The 16,633-nt window shown below is 40.0% G+C and overlaps 1 protein-coding gene across 2 annotated transcripts in view; it reads right to left on the bottom strand.

Annotated features, from left to right (window-relative positions):
* Itk (IL2 inducible T cell kinase) overlaps positions 1–16,633 on the bottom strand; it is a 62,961-nt gene that overhangs the window by 2,629 nt on the left and 43,699 nt on the right. For both annotated transcript variants that reach the window (XM_026388318.2, XM_026388316.2), the window contains 8 exons: positions 13,844–13,926; positions 11,884–12,017; positions 11,437–11,511; positions 9,430–9,601; positions 8,773–8,989; positions 7,799–7,863; positions 7,591–7,709; positions 1,690–1,847 (listed from right to left, as the gene is read on the bottom strand). In XM_026388318.2, coding sequence (XP_026244103.1) covers positions 1,690–1,847; positions 7,591–7,709; positions 7,799–7,863; positions 8,773–8,989; positions 9,430–9,601; positions 11,437–11,511; positions 11,884–12,017; positions 13,844–13,926 — 1,023 coding nt within the window. The remainder of the gene's footprint in view (positions 1–1,689; positions 1,848–7,590; positions 7,710–7,798; positions 7,864–8,772; positions 8,990–9,429; positions 9,602–11,436; positions 11,512–11,883; positions 12,018–13,843; positions 13,927–16,633) is intronic.

Below are 16,633 nucleotides of genomic sequence, written 5' to 3'. Positions count from 1 at the left end.
AGGTCCACTAATTTAAATATATAAAAATGTTGAAAGAGAAAAAAATGCTAAATTAACATCAGCTATTAATATTATTATAGCATTTAATCCTTGTAGAGAACACAAGATTTGTGCCCCCCTTTATGTCATTGTTTGTTTATTTGTTTTTTGGTTATAAAAAGCTCTAAGAATTTGCAAATAAAGCATTATTTAATGATCTTACAAGAAAAATGAGGCTCAGAGACAATTGCCCAAGATTAATGGAAAAGAAATGGCAAAACTGTGACAAAATCCAAGTGTTCTGTATAAGTATATATGTTCACATTCTACCTTTTTGTCCTTTAACAATCTGAATTTTTATTGACTCTCCACTTCAGCCATTTTCTACTTTAGCTGAATTGTACAATTTTGTAACTCACCAAAAGACAATTAAGATTCACATCAATGTGGCTCAAGGCAGAGCCTATGAACTAAGGATGGGGGTAAGTGAGCCATCTGGGAAGATCCGAAATGACTCCAAATTCTGAATTGTTGAATAAATAATAAAAATTTTAATTTAATCCTTTTAATATTTTCATAGTAAAAGTGAACTCCTGGTCCCCTATTTATAGAACTAACTTCCTGTTCTTTTCATGGTTTTATAAAGTTTTTTTTTTCTGCTCAAAAAGTTGAGGAGGGTGTTGACATAGCCCCTCTCTATCCTCTTTGAAACTATACTAATGACTTGTGATATTACATAGAAAATTGAATAATAATTAAGGTTGATGTTAACTTTGTTAGGGTTGGAGAATCTATCCAATTGATTAACAGAAAATAACCAATGCTGGTGAGGATGTAAAAATAAGGGGGTGGCGGAATACATACACTCTTGGTAGAAATCTGAATTAATATGTTTATGGAAAACACCATGGAGGTTCCTCAAAACACTAAAAATAGAACTACCATGTGATCCACTTCTCAACACATCAGAGAGATACTTGTACTCTCATGTTTATTGTAGCACCATTCACAGTGGCCAAGAGGACATTATATTAAGTAAAATGTTAGACACCAAAAGACAAATGTATGTTCCCTCATATATATATAGAAAGTTGAAAAGTCAATCTGAATGTAGAATAGAGATTACCAGAGGCTGGAAAAGGTAAGAGGAAGGAGAATGGGGGAGACTGGAAAATGAGTACCAAAAGATATGTTAGATAAAAAAGAATATGTTGTGTTTCACAGCACAGTGGGCTGACTGTAGTTCACTATAACCTATTGTATGCCTTATAAAAAGTTAGAAGAGAAGAGTTTAAACCTCCAAACATAAAGTAATGATAAGGATATGGAAATGTTAATCACTCCAATTTGATCTGCACACACTGTATTCATGTATTGAAATATCATATTGTATCCCATAAAAACTGCACAATTACGATGTGTAATCAAAAATTACTTTTAAAAAGTTTAAGGATGTTGAAATGGTAACTACCCTGATTTGATCATTACACATTGTATACAAGTATCAAATTGTCAACAGTGCCCCAAAATATGTACAATTAAAAATAATAATTTAAAAAATGTAAAGACTTTCAAAGTTACCTTCCTGCTAATCTGTTAGTCAACCTGCTGCCTCATCCTTCTAAGAGGGAGCCATTCTCCAGGGAACAGGGTAGCTCTGTCATAGTGTATTATCATGTATTAAAGGGGGACACCACTTCACCTACTGACCTCTTTCCAGCAATGATTCATGATCTGGTAGATGTGGGAGGAGGCTAGTCGGGGCTTGTATAACCGAAATCCGGTACTGATGTCTTCCACTACCTCTGAGTTGCTTCTGTTTTCATATGGGATTCTGCCTTCGCTGAAGACTTCCCACATCAGCACACCTACAAGTAACAAGGAGCAAACACAGCTAAGAAGGAAGTCCACAAACACAAACAAAAAAGGAATAAGGCAATTGGGCATTGACATTCAAGCTTCTCCCTCCAGACAACCAGAAGTGCAAAGCAAGTCTGCCTGAGGCCTATTTGGCCTGTCAGTTATTTACTTATGTATTTATTGTCCTACTTTTTAAAAACTGCAATTTCTCAACCTGCCTAAAGGCAAAGAATTCTCAAGCTAAGCTTTTTATTATTTCTAACTCAAAAGCTACAACTGAAAGTTGCAGGGGACAAAAACTGAAATGTCTACACATGCATGACATAAATGAAGGGAGTGGGAGAGATGTGACACCATGAGTACTGGTGAGGACTGGAAAACTGGAGATCAAAAGTTCTATCAAAACAGGACAGCTATGGTTTGCTCCAGCTAAAGGATGCCACATGGAAACAGAGCTCAGGATTGTCACATTTTCTGATCTTTAAAAACAAATCAGAAATTGGAGACTTCAAAAGGTGAACTCAATATGATTTTTTAAAAATGCAGGTCCAGCATCCTTGAACCAAAACTCCAAATGCACCAGAATCAAAATTGTTGAGTATTGACATGAAACCACAAGCGGAAAATTCCACATCATGAAACTTTGTTTCATGTACAAGTTATTAAAAAAATATAGCTGGGTGCAATAACACAGACCTGCAATCCTAGCATTTCAAGACTGAGGCAGGAAGATCAAGGCCAAACTCAGCAATTTAGCAAGACCTTATCTCAAATTTAAAAAATAAAAATGACTGGAGGTGTAACTCAATTGTAAAGTGCCCCTGGGTTCAATCCCCAGTAACACCCCTCCCACACAAATATGTGTGTGTGTGTATGTATATATGTGTGTGTGTGTGTATATATATATATATATATATATATATATATATATATGAAGAATAAAGTCACCCTCAGGCTAAGTGTATAAAATGCATATGAAACAAGTAAATTTATGTTTAGATTTGGGTTCATCTTCAAGAAAACTCATTATGTATATGCAAATATTCCAAAATCTGAAATTTGAAACACTTTTGTTCCCAAGTACTTTATGAGGATACTCAACCTGTACTACATAAACTAGGAAAAACACATGTTCAGGTTGTCTGTTTTTGACTTCTGATTTAATCCCATTTGCCCTTCTGCCCTCTGTAGAAAGGCCACACCCAACCAGGGCTTTATATCATACTAATATAACCACAGGCCACCAGAACCAGAAAGAGCTTACATATTACCTAACCTAGTGTTTTCAAGATGAGTTCTAAAAACTTCCCTCACCACTTCTGTTCAACATAGTCCTCGAAACACTGGCCAGAGCAATTAGACAGACAAAAGAAATTAAAGGCATAAAAATAGGAAAAGAAGAACTTAAATTATCACTATTTGCAGATTATATGATTCTATACCTAGCAGACCCAAAAGGGTCTACAAAGAAGCTATTAGAACTAATAAATGAATTCAGCAAAGTGGCAGGATATAAGATCAACACGCATAAATCAAAGGCATTCCTGTATATCAGCGACAAATCCTCTGAAACAGAAATGAGGACAACTACTCCATTCACAATATCCCCCCAAAAAATAAAATACTTGGGAATCAACCTAACAAAAGAGGTGAAAGATTTATACAAGGAAAATTACAGAACCCTAAAGAAAGATATAGAAGAAGACCTTAGAAGATGGAAAAATACACCCTGCTCATGGATAGGCAGAACCAACATCATCAAAATGGCGATATTACCAAAAGTTCTCTATAAGTTTAATGCAATGCCAATCAAAATCCCAGCAGCATTTCTTGTAGAAATAGATAAAAGAATCATGAAATTCATATGGAATAATAAAAGACCCAGAATAGCAAAAACAATGCTAAGCAGGAAGTGTGAATCAGGTGGTATAGCGATACCAGACTTCAAACTATACTACAGAGCAATAGTAACTAAAACAGCATGGTACTGGTACCAAAACAGGCGGGTGGACCAATGGTACAGAATAGAGGACACAGTAACCAACCCACAAAACTACAACTATCTTATATTTGATAAAGGGTCTAAAAGCATGCAATGGAGGAAGGATAGCATCTTCAACAAATGGTGCTGGGAAAACTGGAAATCCATTTGCATCAAAATGAAGCTGAATCCCTATCTCTCGCCATGCACAAAAGTTAACTCAAAATGGATCAAGGAGCTTGATATTAAACCAGAGACACGGCATCTGATAGAAGAAAAAGTAGGGTATGATCTACATACTGTGGGATCGGGCTCCAAATTCCTCAATAGGACACCCATAGCGCAAAAGTTAACAACTAGAATCAACAAATGGGACTTACTCAAACTAAAAAGTTTTTTCTCAGCAAAAGAAACAATAAGAGAGATAAACAGGGAGCCTACATCCTGGGAACAAATCTTTACTCCACACACTTCAGATAGAGCCCTAATAACCAGAATATACAAAGAACTCAAAAAATTAGACAATAAGATAACAAATAATCAATAAATGGGCCAAGGACCTGAACAGACACTTCTCAGAGGAGGACATACAATCAATCAATAAGTACATGAAAAAATGCTCACCATCGCTAGCAGTCAGAGAAATGCAAATCAAAACTACCCTAAGATACCATCTCACCCCAGTAAGATTGGCAGCCATTAGAAAGTCAAACAACAATAAGTGCTGGAGAGGATGCGGGGAAAAGGGCACTCTTGTTCATTGCTGGTGGGACTGCAAATTGGTGCAGCCAATTTGGAAAGCAGTATGGAGATTTCTTGGAAAGCTGGGAATGGAACCACCATTTGACCCAGCTATTCCCCTTCTCGGTCTATTCCCCAAAGACCTAATAAGAGCATGCTACAGGGACACTGCTACATCGATGTTCATAGCAGCACAATTCACGATAGCAAGATTGTGGAATCAGCCTAGATGCCCTTCAATAGATGAATGGATTAAAAAATGTGGCATTTATACACAATGGAGTATTACTCTGCATTAAGAAATGACAAAATCATAGAATTTGGAGGGAAATGGATGGCATTAGAGCAGATTATGCTAAGTGAAGCTAGTCAATTTTTAAAAAATAAATACCAAATGACTCCTTTGATATAAGGGGAGTAAACAAGGACAGGGTAGGGACGAAAGTTTGAGAAGAAGATTTACATTAAACAGGGATGAGAGGTGGGAGGGAAAGGGAGGGAGAAGGGAAACCGCATGGAAATGGAAGGCGATCCTCAGGGTTATACAAAATGACATATAAGAGGAAAGGAGGGGTAAGACAAGATAATACAAATCGAAGAAATGATTTACAGTAGAAGGGGTAGAGAGAGAAAAGGGGAGGGGAGGGTAGGGGAGGGGGGATAGTAGAGAATAGGACAGACAGCAGAATACATCAGACACTAGAAAGGCAATTTGTCAATCAATGGAAGGGTAACTGATGTGATACAGCAATCTGTATACGGGGTAAAATTGGGAGTTCATAACCCACTTGAATCAAACTGTGAAATATGATGTATTAAGAACTATGTAATGTTTTGAACGACCAACAATAAAAAAAAATGATCAATGTTAAAAAAAATAGCACAGTATTTGCAAATCACTACGTACATCTTTCTGTATAACTTAAATCATCTCTAGATTATTTATAATGCCTAATACAATGTAAATGCTATGTAAAGAGTTGTTTAGAAAATATTAACCAGAAAAAAAGTCTGAAAAAAAAAAACTTGAGGCAGAAATTCCCAAAGTGTGAGCCCCCAACACCTGAATAAGGATCATCTCAGAAGCTTGTTAAAATGGCCAGCTCAGAGCCCCTGGCTCAGAGAATTCAGGGGCTCCCCAGAGGTGCCTGAGGAGTTGGAAGTGCTGAGCCATAAAGAAGACTGTTCAGCACCCTGGGATGCCAGGATTTCTCATGAGATTTCTTTTGAAAGTATAGCGTTGCTGCTAAGGCAGGACTTGGAAACTGTTGCTTAATACGAATGTTCTAATGTGTAGATGAGAAAACTGAGTGAAGCTCAAAGAGGTTACTTAACTTGCTCAAAATAGCATGGCTAATTAGGGCAAAAATTGTATTTAGTGACAAAGTGCAAAAGGCTGGGGCAGGCAGGAAGCTCAGCCCATCCAGGTCTCTGCTGCTCAGGCTTGCCACCCCAGTTTTCTCACACTTTTCTTCACTGAACCATTTATACTCTGTACCCATCTATCAACCTTATTTCTGGACGCACTTCAGATAACCCATCACAGGGAGGGAGCATTTCAGCCTAACCCTCTAATTAGAAAATGTAGCAGAAAATTCCCAGGCGACACCCTGTGGATGAATAAGCCCCATTCAGAGTCAGAAGATGAAGGTGCCAGTGTGGTCATTGCTTCAAACATCTTTTTGTGTGGCCCCAGCTTGGCACAGTGTGATCAGCTTTGTCATATACAGAGAAATGGCCATATATTAGCCTTAACCTTCCTAGTTATATGCTCTGGGTAGAGAAGAGTCTCCAAGAATGATGTCAGGACAACTTCTTCCAAGTTCATTCTATAACTTCAACCTGCTTAACAAAGTAGCAGCTAAAACTGCTGAATAGTGATTTGCTTTAATGCAGAAATCAAAAGGACTAATAATTAACAAACTACTCAGTGCTCAGAATTAGACATTCTATAATGCTAAAGATTTTAAAACTGGTACTTTCCTTAGACATTTAATCAGCTAGGATCCCCCTTGTTTCTATGATTAGTAAATTCTTAGCAAGCCCTTGGTGCAGAATGGCAAGACCACTCTGAACAGTTCCTATTCAAAAGATAATCCTTACTGTAATCCAAATTGAAGAGATCATCTGGTGTAGTTTTGTGCACATCTTTGGTATGCACTAACCTTGACTTGATTTGACATGGCAAATTCAGGAAGAACATTTAGCTTTTCCCACTACACTGGCTTCATTCATTTATTCGTGCCCATTTACACTTTTTAGAAATTCAAATTCCTTACTATGACCTGCAGTTTCATTGTGTTCTGTTCTTCCAAGAAATCATTACCCCCTGCTTTGGGGACATATTCAGCTGTTGCACTTGCTGGGCTTTCTGTCAGAGACACTGCTCCTTGGTCCTTGAAATTGTGACAGTTTTCTCTCATCATGTAACTTTTTGCTCAAGAGTCAGCCTTCACAGAGCCCTTCCCCAGAGCATACTAGCTAATGCAGATCTATCCCATTATTGTTTTATTTTATTTGTAGCACTTATTAACCCCTAGTTTACTTATAGCTTCTTTATGTTATTGTTGTTTCCTCACCTCCTTAAAATTTGGCTTCTATCTTATGCACCATTACAACCTGTGCACCAAATTAGCCCCTGGTTAATGGCAGATCACTCAAAAAATTGTTGTTGAATGAATAAAATACTTATTGAGGTTAAGTGTGGTGGTATAATATTGGACAAAACATAGTCCCTGCCTTCAAGAAATTTCTATTCTAATCTCTTGAGTCTTCTGGTTTTTGACCTCAAAGTAGCTGCTACTAGAATTTTGTTTTTTACTTTGTTTTTCTCTCTCTGCCATTTCAAAAATACAATAATAAGGGCTCTTTCATATATTTTTGGGCTGTTCGTACATAGGACTTCAGTGGAATGCCCTCAATATACAGGGATCAGAGCACAGAGGATCACTTTTCTTCATCTGACTAAGGAAATATCTGGTCTCCCACAGTCCTAGATCACATGGGGGTGGGGCCTAGATGACACTTACCAAATGACCACACATCTGACTTGCTGCTATAGCGACTGAAAGAAAACACTTCTGGGGAAGCCCACTTCACCGGGAATTTGGTGCCTGTGGAACTGGTGTATTGATCATCAAGGACGAACCTAAGAAGAGCACAAAATGGAGAGATCAGAATGTTTGGGGGCCTCAGTCCCACTGCTGACATTGTGCAGGTACCATGTCCCTGTGTTACCTTGTCATCCCAAAATCGGACACCTTGATGACTTGATTTTCTCCCACCAAACAATTTCTGGCAGCCTGGAGAAAAGATGGGCCAACAAAAGAGAAAGGAGAACTGTTAGTGGCTAGTAATCCAGGAGTCTCCCATCATCAGTCTGTGCCTTTCCGTAGTATGTTGTAAGAGGGCATGGAGGAGCTCAAATGTTAATTAAGCTTCACAAGCACCTGCTGCAAGTTTGCTAGAAAGTTGATCCTTTAACAGGATGAGCAGACTTATCTTCACTTCTGGATTCTAAGAAATCCACAGTGTTGTCTAACTAAAGATAGGCTCCAACACAACCTGATACCAAACCCATGTGAAAGAAAATACTGACACCAGAGATGATATGAAGAAACTGTTTCCTATGTGCTTAGTATAAGAAGTTTTTGAGGTTGTTGATCATCTTAAAGTTATTCCTTAATAGGGAGAAACAGATGGCTGCACTGGAAGAACCCTTGGAGATTGAAGACTCCAGTGAGTCTCAAACTTGAAAGTTCCTTTCCAATCACATGGGGAAACACATAAATATTCCTGAGCCCCCAAAACCAGAGATTCTGACGGTGGCCTAGGGTTATTCTAATGTTATTCTGGTAGATGGTGGATAACACTTTAAGAAAAACCGTGCTTATCCATTTCCCTCATTTCACCAGGACAAAACTGAGGCACAGAGGATCAGAAGGAGTAGTCATTAGCTCCATTTTGAAAGGATGCAAAATGAAACTCAGAGAGCATAAACTATAGGAAGGCGGGGATTAGAGCCCACATCTGTCCTCATGAAACACTTTTCTACAGGACCAGTGGGTGGAGAAAGGAAGAAGCTGAGAGAGGAAGGGAGGTGGTCTGTGACCTGTCATTTATTAATACATTCTCAGTCTTGCTAACCCTACATTTCAATGGGATGTGCCCTTCACCCTGCACCTGCTGGTGTTGGCCATGCATGCTCTTACCAAATCTCTGTGGATGACACACTCCTTTTCCAGGTAGGCCATGCCTTCACACACATCCAGGCACATGCCAAGCAAGGTTCCTGCTGCAAAGAGTCCCCTCTGGCTGCGCAAGTAATCTGACAGGCAGCCATGCTCCATGAACTCAAACACGAGGCAGATGGGGGCCTGCTCCAGGCACACTCCATGGAGCTGGACCAGTTTGGGGTGGGAGAGTTTCCTGGAGACAAAAGGCAAGGGTAAGAGCCAAAATCCAGTCTCCCAAAGTGCCAAACCTTCTGTGCTGAATTATTACCTTGTCTGACTCTTGGTTTTGAAAACAGAATCCACACCCTCCCCCAAAAGAAATATGTCAGTGGAGCCAAGACCTGAAGGATAACATGGAGTCAGGGTATGTGTGGACATGAACAGAGGCTAGCATAACTGGCATGTTATGGAGCCGAGGGGAGATGGGGAGAGAAGATTGGGAGGTGTACAGGATCAGACCATGGCAGATCTTGGAGACCATGTGAGGAAGTTCATTTTATTTGCGGTGCACTAGGAAGCCACTGCCAGAGTTTGAGAAGGTAGGCGTTATAATGTGGTGTCAGAGGGGTTTGAAAGAACACAGCCCAGGGCACGCTTCACAGGGTGTCTGCAGGTGCTTCTTTTACCACTCACATCATGACTTCAGCCTCCTCTATGAAGTCCTCTTCTGACATCGCCCCTTCCTGAATGGTTTTGATAGCTACCTTGTCCTTGTTGAGCCAGTAGCCAAGATGCACCAACCCAAACTGTCCACTGCCGATCTCCTGCACAAAAGTGAGCTCCGAGGGATGGATTACCCATTTCCCTAGAGAGAGAGATGGGGGCGGCACTTGATTTTAGGGCAAGTAATAAGGAACAGGGCTACCAGAGAACATTAAAGTTCTACCTAGAACTTCAGTTTATGTTTAATATAACTCAAAGATGGCACATGGTGTAAATCCTAGCCTTAGAACTATTATAGCTAATTACCTTTTCCCCCAAATAGTAACATAGAATATATATTTAAAACCATTAAAAATGTATAGGTGGCAATAACATGGAAGGAAGAAGAATGGCAATAATGAAGCTATAAAGGAAAATAAATATTGCAAAGTCCCAACCATTTCCTAAAATGTTTTTCACATAGAACAAATTTCATTTGCATTTATCACTCATTATCCATTCACCCATCAAAAGCATCTGCTAAGTACACAGCACACTGCTAAGCTTTAGGCAGAATGGCAGTGAAAGAAGGGATTCAGAGGGGCCTTCTACAGAGGCACAAGCTGGCACAGTGTCTGGCACATGGCAGGCTCTCAATAAATGTTCAGTAAGCAAACAAAAGGATCGGAGCCTCAGTTTTCCTAAGGAGTAGGCTGACCAGATGATCTCTGAGATCCCAACCAGCATGGACAATTTAGGATTCTATAGTTACCAGAATAGCATGGTTTTCATAAGGAGGATAGAGAAGCATTATCCTACACCAATGTTTTTTCTAGTACCATAAACAGCCAGGTCTCCACCTCTTGGAGGCACAGACTCCACAGCAAATAGTATGAAGTATCTACTGTGAACCAGACATGGTGCTGGTTAGGAATGAAGAGTCCACGGCAGAGTTTCTCAAAGTACCCCCGGGCTCCTGTGTCAAAGTCACCTAGAACACTTTTTAAAATGCAGACCCCAGGCCCCTACTCTCAGGGAGCATGTTGTGCTAAGTGTTGCCTAGGGTTCAGGAAGTCAACATTTTTGAATAAGTGTTCCAGAAGATTTTGATGCACATTGAAGTTTGAGAACCACCAATCTAGGAGATATAAAATGAAGATTAGACCAACTGCTTCCTCAAGTAACACACAGTTTGGACCAAGAGATACACACTCAGATGCCTTCAGGTTTCAGGCAGATAATCCCAAATGGGTGAAGAAGTTACAGCGGACAGGAGGGGATCATTGTAGGGTCTGCTACATTAGAGTGCATACCCTGTTGAAAGTATAAAATTGTTTTGCATGGTGGGGGTTGTGACTCAGTGGTGGAGTGCTTGCCTAGTGAGTGTGGGGCACTGGGTTCAATCCTCAGTACCTGATAAAAAATATGTAGGGGCTGGGGTTGTGGTTCTGTGGTTAGAGTGCTTGCCTAGCATGTGTGGGACACTGGGTTCAATTCTCAGCACCAGATATAAATAAATAAATATAATAAAGGTCCATCAACTTCTAAATTTTTTTTCAAAAATTAAAAATATGTAAATAAAATACATTTAAAAATATTTTTTTAAAATTCTTTGTTTGTTTGTTTTTGGTGCTGGGATCAACTCCAGAGCCTGGTGTGTGCTACCGCCAAGCTATACTCTCAGTTCTAAAAAACTTTTAATACTGTATGCAGAAAGATCAAAGTTCTTGCAAAATAAACATTCATTGATGGACTCAGTAAAACCAAAGGATATTGATTTGATCTAGATGAATGTTCTGCCAGACAATCACTCCTCCAATACACACTGCAAAGTTCAAATTTTCATTAGTGCTGCTGTCTACACATATACAGTATAGCTGTTGGATGGTCATTTGAAGTCTGGGGTACAGTTAGGCTCATGGGAAGTCCACTTAGAATTTTCCCCAGACCTTTCAAGTTGTAGCTCAAAGGCCCAACATTCCCGATGGTGCTACTCACCATATCTCAGCCCTGCTGTGACAGGAGCTTTCTGCCTCCAGGAACAAACTGGATACCGGAGTCGGGTGACCAGGCCTAGGTTGATTGAAAAGCCAAAGGCAATGGTTAGAACTTTGCTCTAGCAATTTTCTAAGTTAAATCACAACAGAAAAAATCTGATGCAAGAGCTACTTTTATTTTAGGAAAAAAAACCCAAAAACCCAAAGTCCAGTTGCTGATATTGCATCCTGAGAAGATTCACAACAAAGTTGGGTCGGGGTGAAATTCATGATTTCCATAGTAGAAGTGCTCATGAAACGTGTGAGATGAATCAAATACTCAGCATCCTTTTAAAATTGTGTATTCAGTTATCATTTATGGCCAGCTCATCTGGCATGGAGAAACCAGGTAGCACTCTTGTCACTTCTAAGTTTGGGTCCCTCTCTGGCTCTGCCCGCTAGCACTTACCTCCTCCGTTGTGTTGGTGATAATTGATGAGGAGAGGGATGGAGTCAAACACGTACTTCTCAGCCACATAGTACCGCTTGGGGTTGTCATTTGTTTCTTTGATGTGATAATGCTTTATACAGGGGTTGTTCTCACTTTAAACAAACCAAACACAGAAGCAATGTTGAGACATCAAGTATCTACTGGCATCCCTTTCTTATTATTTTTGTTTCCTAACTTCTCACAAGGATGGCAGATACAGTGTTTCAACTTGTGTGTATCTTTGACAGATTGGTCCTGGTGCCTCCAGTGTTGTGCTAAAATGTACTCTGGGGCTGCACCTGGATCCCAATGGCAACAGCATTGGATGGATTGATTGTTTCTTTCACAGCTTCAAAGTGGAGGACTGGTGATATAGATGCCATTAGCTGACTGTCAATAGTGTCTGTTGACAAAATCTCTCTTAACTTTTGTGTGTGTGTGGCGGGGGTTACCAGGGATTGAACTCAGGGGCACTCAACCACTGAGCCACATCCCAGTCCTATTTTGTATTTTATTTAGAGACAGGGTCTCACTAAGTTGCTTAGTGCTTTACTGTTGTTGTTGAGGCTGACTTTGAACTTGACATTCTCCTGTCTCAGCCTCCCGAGCCGCTGGATTACAGTAGTGTACCACTGTGTGTGGCTCTGGCCCCTTAACTTTTATTTAACTTTGAGCAGAAGAGTTGACAGAGTAGGCCTGGCTTCCATCCTAAGAACCAAGGGCAGACTTAGCCCTTGGCAGGTGTTTGGAAATTCAGGAGGGCTCTCACCATTCTCTAACCTGCAGGGTGGCAGGCTATGACTAAAATATGTACCACAGTGTGGCTTATGCAGAATGTAAGCTCTCCTTCTGGAAGTCTGGAATTTTGGTATACGCTAGGCACAGGGTGCCTACTTAAATTGCCTCCAATAAAATCCTGGGTGCTGAATCTCTCCTGGCTCCTCTGGTGGGTCATACTTCACCGTATTGCAACAACTCCTTGCTGGAGGAACAAAGCATGTCCTGTGTGACCCCACTGGGAGAAGATCTTGGAAGCTGTGTTTGGTGTTCTCTGGACTTGGCTCTATGTGCCTCTCCCTTGTCTGACTTCGCCTTCTATCCCTCTGCTATGTTAAATCTTAATAAATGTTGTCTAGCAGCATGTGCAGTGAGTGTCTTCCTAGTGAATCAATGAACCCCAACACAGACTTGACCTCTCATTTCTGTCCAGCATATCTTATTGAGTTTCAGGCCTCTGACTTCCAATAAACATCCCTAGGACACTTGAAGATTATTTTTCTCTTAATATTTATTGCATTTTGGGTTATTGCCAAAGTGCTTAGCAATTTTCTAACTAGAAGAGGATTTGAGACCTAGATAAGCTCTTAGACATCATTTTACAAAGAAAGAGACTGGCGAGGGTGGGGGGCAGCTAAGCAGTGAGTGTCTTGCAGTCAGTTTGGCTAGAGCATGAAGGGGGCTTGCCCTGTCAGCCTTGGTTTCTTCTGTGTGAAGTGAGCTTGGAAGTTTCTGCCTTCAGGGCTTCTCAGGATTGAAATGGTCTGTCAAGTTCTTGGTACATAGTAAGGCCTCAATAAATGTGGAGAGTTTTATTAGAAGATCCAGAATTGGAATTCACATATTTTTGCTTTTCTGTTACTCTGTGTATTAAATAATATATTCATCAAATGCAAATATTTCATTTCTTTTAGAGCTCTGCTAATGGCAGAGCTAACCAGAAGAGTACCAGGGGTCCAGCCCAGGCTCTGTCCCTTTCTAACTCTCTTCAGTTCTGGTCCTGGCCCCTTTGGCCTTGGTTCTCCTAGAGAGAACAGGGGAAGCTGCACAATTTCTAGTGGACCTCTACCTGTGACTTTGCTCTATATTACCCCACACCTGAAGTGTCTCTCCCTATTCTGAAGTGTCTCTCCTATTCTGCTGAGCAGAGACAGCACCGTACCTCACAATAGCCTTGGTGAAAACAGAGAGCGTGTATGTTCCCGGAGTCCTGGAATCTCGGACCATGAAGGCTCCTTCTTTGCCCTAGAATGTGTTAAAGGATAGAAGGTCAGTGATCTCTGGAAGCCAGGCTCAGCCATGCAGCTCCACTTTCTTGATTATGGAAGGAGGAAGAACTATTCAGAACAGAGCAGACTTTCAGTAACAATGGCTACTATTTCTTGACCCTCCATAAATCAAAGACTACACTAGGACTGACATTAGTGGTGAATAAAACAGACACAAGCTCTGCCTTCTGAGGGCTCACTACCTACCAGACTCGCAGGTAATTTCCAACCCTCACCACAACACTGCAGTCTAGACATTATTATCTTCTAGTCCCAAGGAGGACATCAAGTGCCAGAAAGCTGAGTTGGCTTTCCCATGACCCACAACTAGTAAGTGTCAAAGTTATTTATTCATTCATTCATTTATTTTGGGTACAAGGGATTGTGGCTCAGTGGTTAAGCACCCAGGGGTGCTTAAGCACTGAGCCACATTCTCAGGCCTTTTTAAAAAAAATGTTTTGAGACAGGGTCTTGCTAAGTTGCTTAGGGCTTCACTAAATTTCCGAGGCTGGTTTTGAACTTGTGATCCTCCTTTGTCAGCCTCCCAAGCCTCTGGGATTATAGGCATGTACCACCATCCAGCTAAAGAGTTGGGATTTAAATTGTGGTACATTAGCCTGTTCTACTGCTCCATAAGGCCTCCATCAAATGGATGTTTGGTGCCACTTCCTCAGTCCTTCATAAGGGCATAAAACTACCTCTCCTGGAAGCTCCATCAGTTCCTTAATGGGAATATATTTCCCAGACCAATTTCAGTGTGCTGATTTTGCTGAAGGGCAGAAAGAACTTTAAATTCTTGGCTTCATGAGAGAGGTGGGGAGAAGGGAGTGCCTGAGAATAAGCCTTTCATCACTCTGACAATTTTGCTAGCAGTAATAAAATTAAGCACAAGCAAATGGATATGCCAGTGTATTCATTGCTGGTTGGGATTTTAAAATCTGAATATTCATTGCAGGTTGGGATTTTAAAATCTGAATTCCATTTTAAGTACTTCATACCTAACATTATGCTCCTACCCAGCTATAACTCTGCATTGGTAACATTTGCAAAGCCTATTATGACTCACTTAGATATGATGAGGGTTGTGAGAGAAGGTTAGAGTTATACTAAGGCCTGGTGCAAACAGCATATCATGTAGTACACAGAGTAAAGAAGACACAACACAAACCAACACAAACTCCTCCATCTTCTAGTCTCAAGGTGCATGCACAAACGCTTGAGAACCACTGACCTAATTCAGCTCCCTAAACCATGTGTCCCAAACTTTGTTCATTATTACAACCAGCTGAAGAACCTAAAGTACAGAGGAGCAACATAACATAACAGCAAATAGTTGAGCAGCTCCCTGCCTACACCTATGCGCCCAGACCTCCAACATGCTCACCTTGGCCCCTAAACTTTTAAAATTCTTATATTTTGCAGTGTAACTTTATATGACTGTGGGGTTTGGTGCTTACTGACTTCACTGAACAACCACACTCTCTTTATACCAGCCACACCAGCTGTCCCTGTCTCCCAAAATGGTGCTGATAGTTACAAAGTTTGTCCTCATGCTTGCACATGCTTACCCTGCTTTCAGTAACTTGACTGGAACCCTGCAGGAGGACAGGGGTGGGGTGGGGGACAATTGGCCCTTGTTTCATTGTATATTCATGTCAAACCTATAGATTCCCACATGAACTCTGGGTATGAGTTCTGGGTATGACTCAAAGTCAGAATTCTGAAGCTCCCAAGCTCCTCTGCTGAAGTCTCTCAGGAGTCTATTTTGGAATGGGAAGCTCAGACTTGATCTCTGCTTTTCATTTGTAGCTTCCTTTTCCAAGGCAGTGAGCTTGGGCTGCTCTCACTGCTGCCTGAAAGCAGGGGAAGAATTGAGGGAAATAAGAAAGTTATTACCTTTCTTTTTCCTAAGGTAATCTAATATTTTGTCTCTCTCACACATTGAGTTTATTTTAATTATTATTTTTTAATGTTCATTTATTTTAATAAGGATTTATTAAGTGATGGGAAAGACTTCTAGAGACAATAAGGTACACATCTAACAAACTTAAAATCTAGTAGATGAAAATCTTTTAAATGAAAATACATTAACCTGTTAAAACAAATTGTGAGAGTTTAAATAAGGAAGAAATTACAGGGCAGGTGGAAAAGTATTTGTTGACTAAATTAATTACAATACAATGAAAATTAAGGACTAAGGTTTGTGTATTATTCTGCATGTCAGTTTTTTTTTTAATTCAAAAGAATGAGTTATAAACCTTTGGAAAACACTAATGCCATCCTGCTTATATCATCAGCCTCCTTTGTGGAAAAATTCTCTATGATGTGCTCTGTGCCAGCCCTGGGGCATGATAAGAGGAGTCCTAACCAAATTCTTATATTTTTATATAAGAATAATATAATTCTTATATTTTTATATATTTATTTTTCTCTCACATAGGAATGTAGAATGTAAATTGTTTATCCAATGAATTGTTAAAGATTCTTTTAACTTATGCTTTAAAATCATACTTTTAAAAATTTAAAAGTATGATTTTTCAAAGATTTTTATCCCTTTGAGGTCAATAGTTTTGTTCAGTTTCTGAAGTACTGGGATATCAAAATCTCCAGTTTAGTTCATTTTTTTTTCAAAAAATATCTTCTGAGGCATAAATTACATGCCACAACATTCATGCCACAAATGC

The sequence above is a fragment of the Urocitellus parryii genome, chromosome 1 (assembly GCF_045843805.1).
Source record: "Urocitellus parryii isolate mUroPar1 chromosome 1, mUroPar1.hap1, whole genome shotgun sequence".
Taxonomy (NCBI): domain Eukaryota; kingdom Metazoa; phylum Chordata; class Mammalia; order Rodentia; family Sciuridae; genus Urocitellus; species Urocitellus parryii.
Note: the sequence above shows the minus strand (reverse complement) of the source record. Positions and strands in the feature narration are given on the sequence as shown.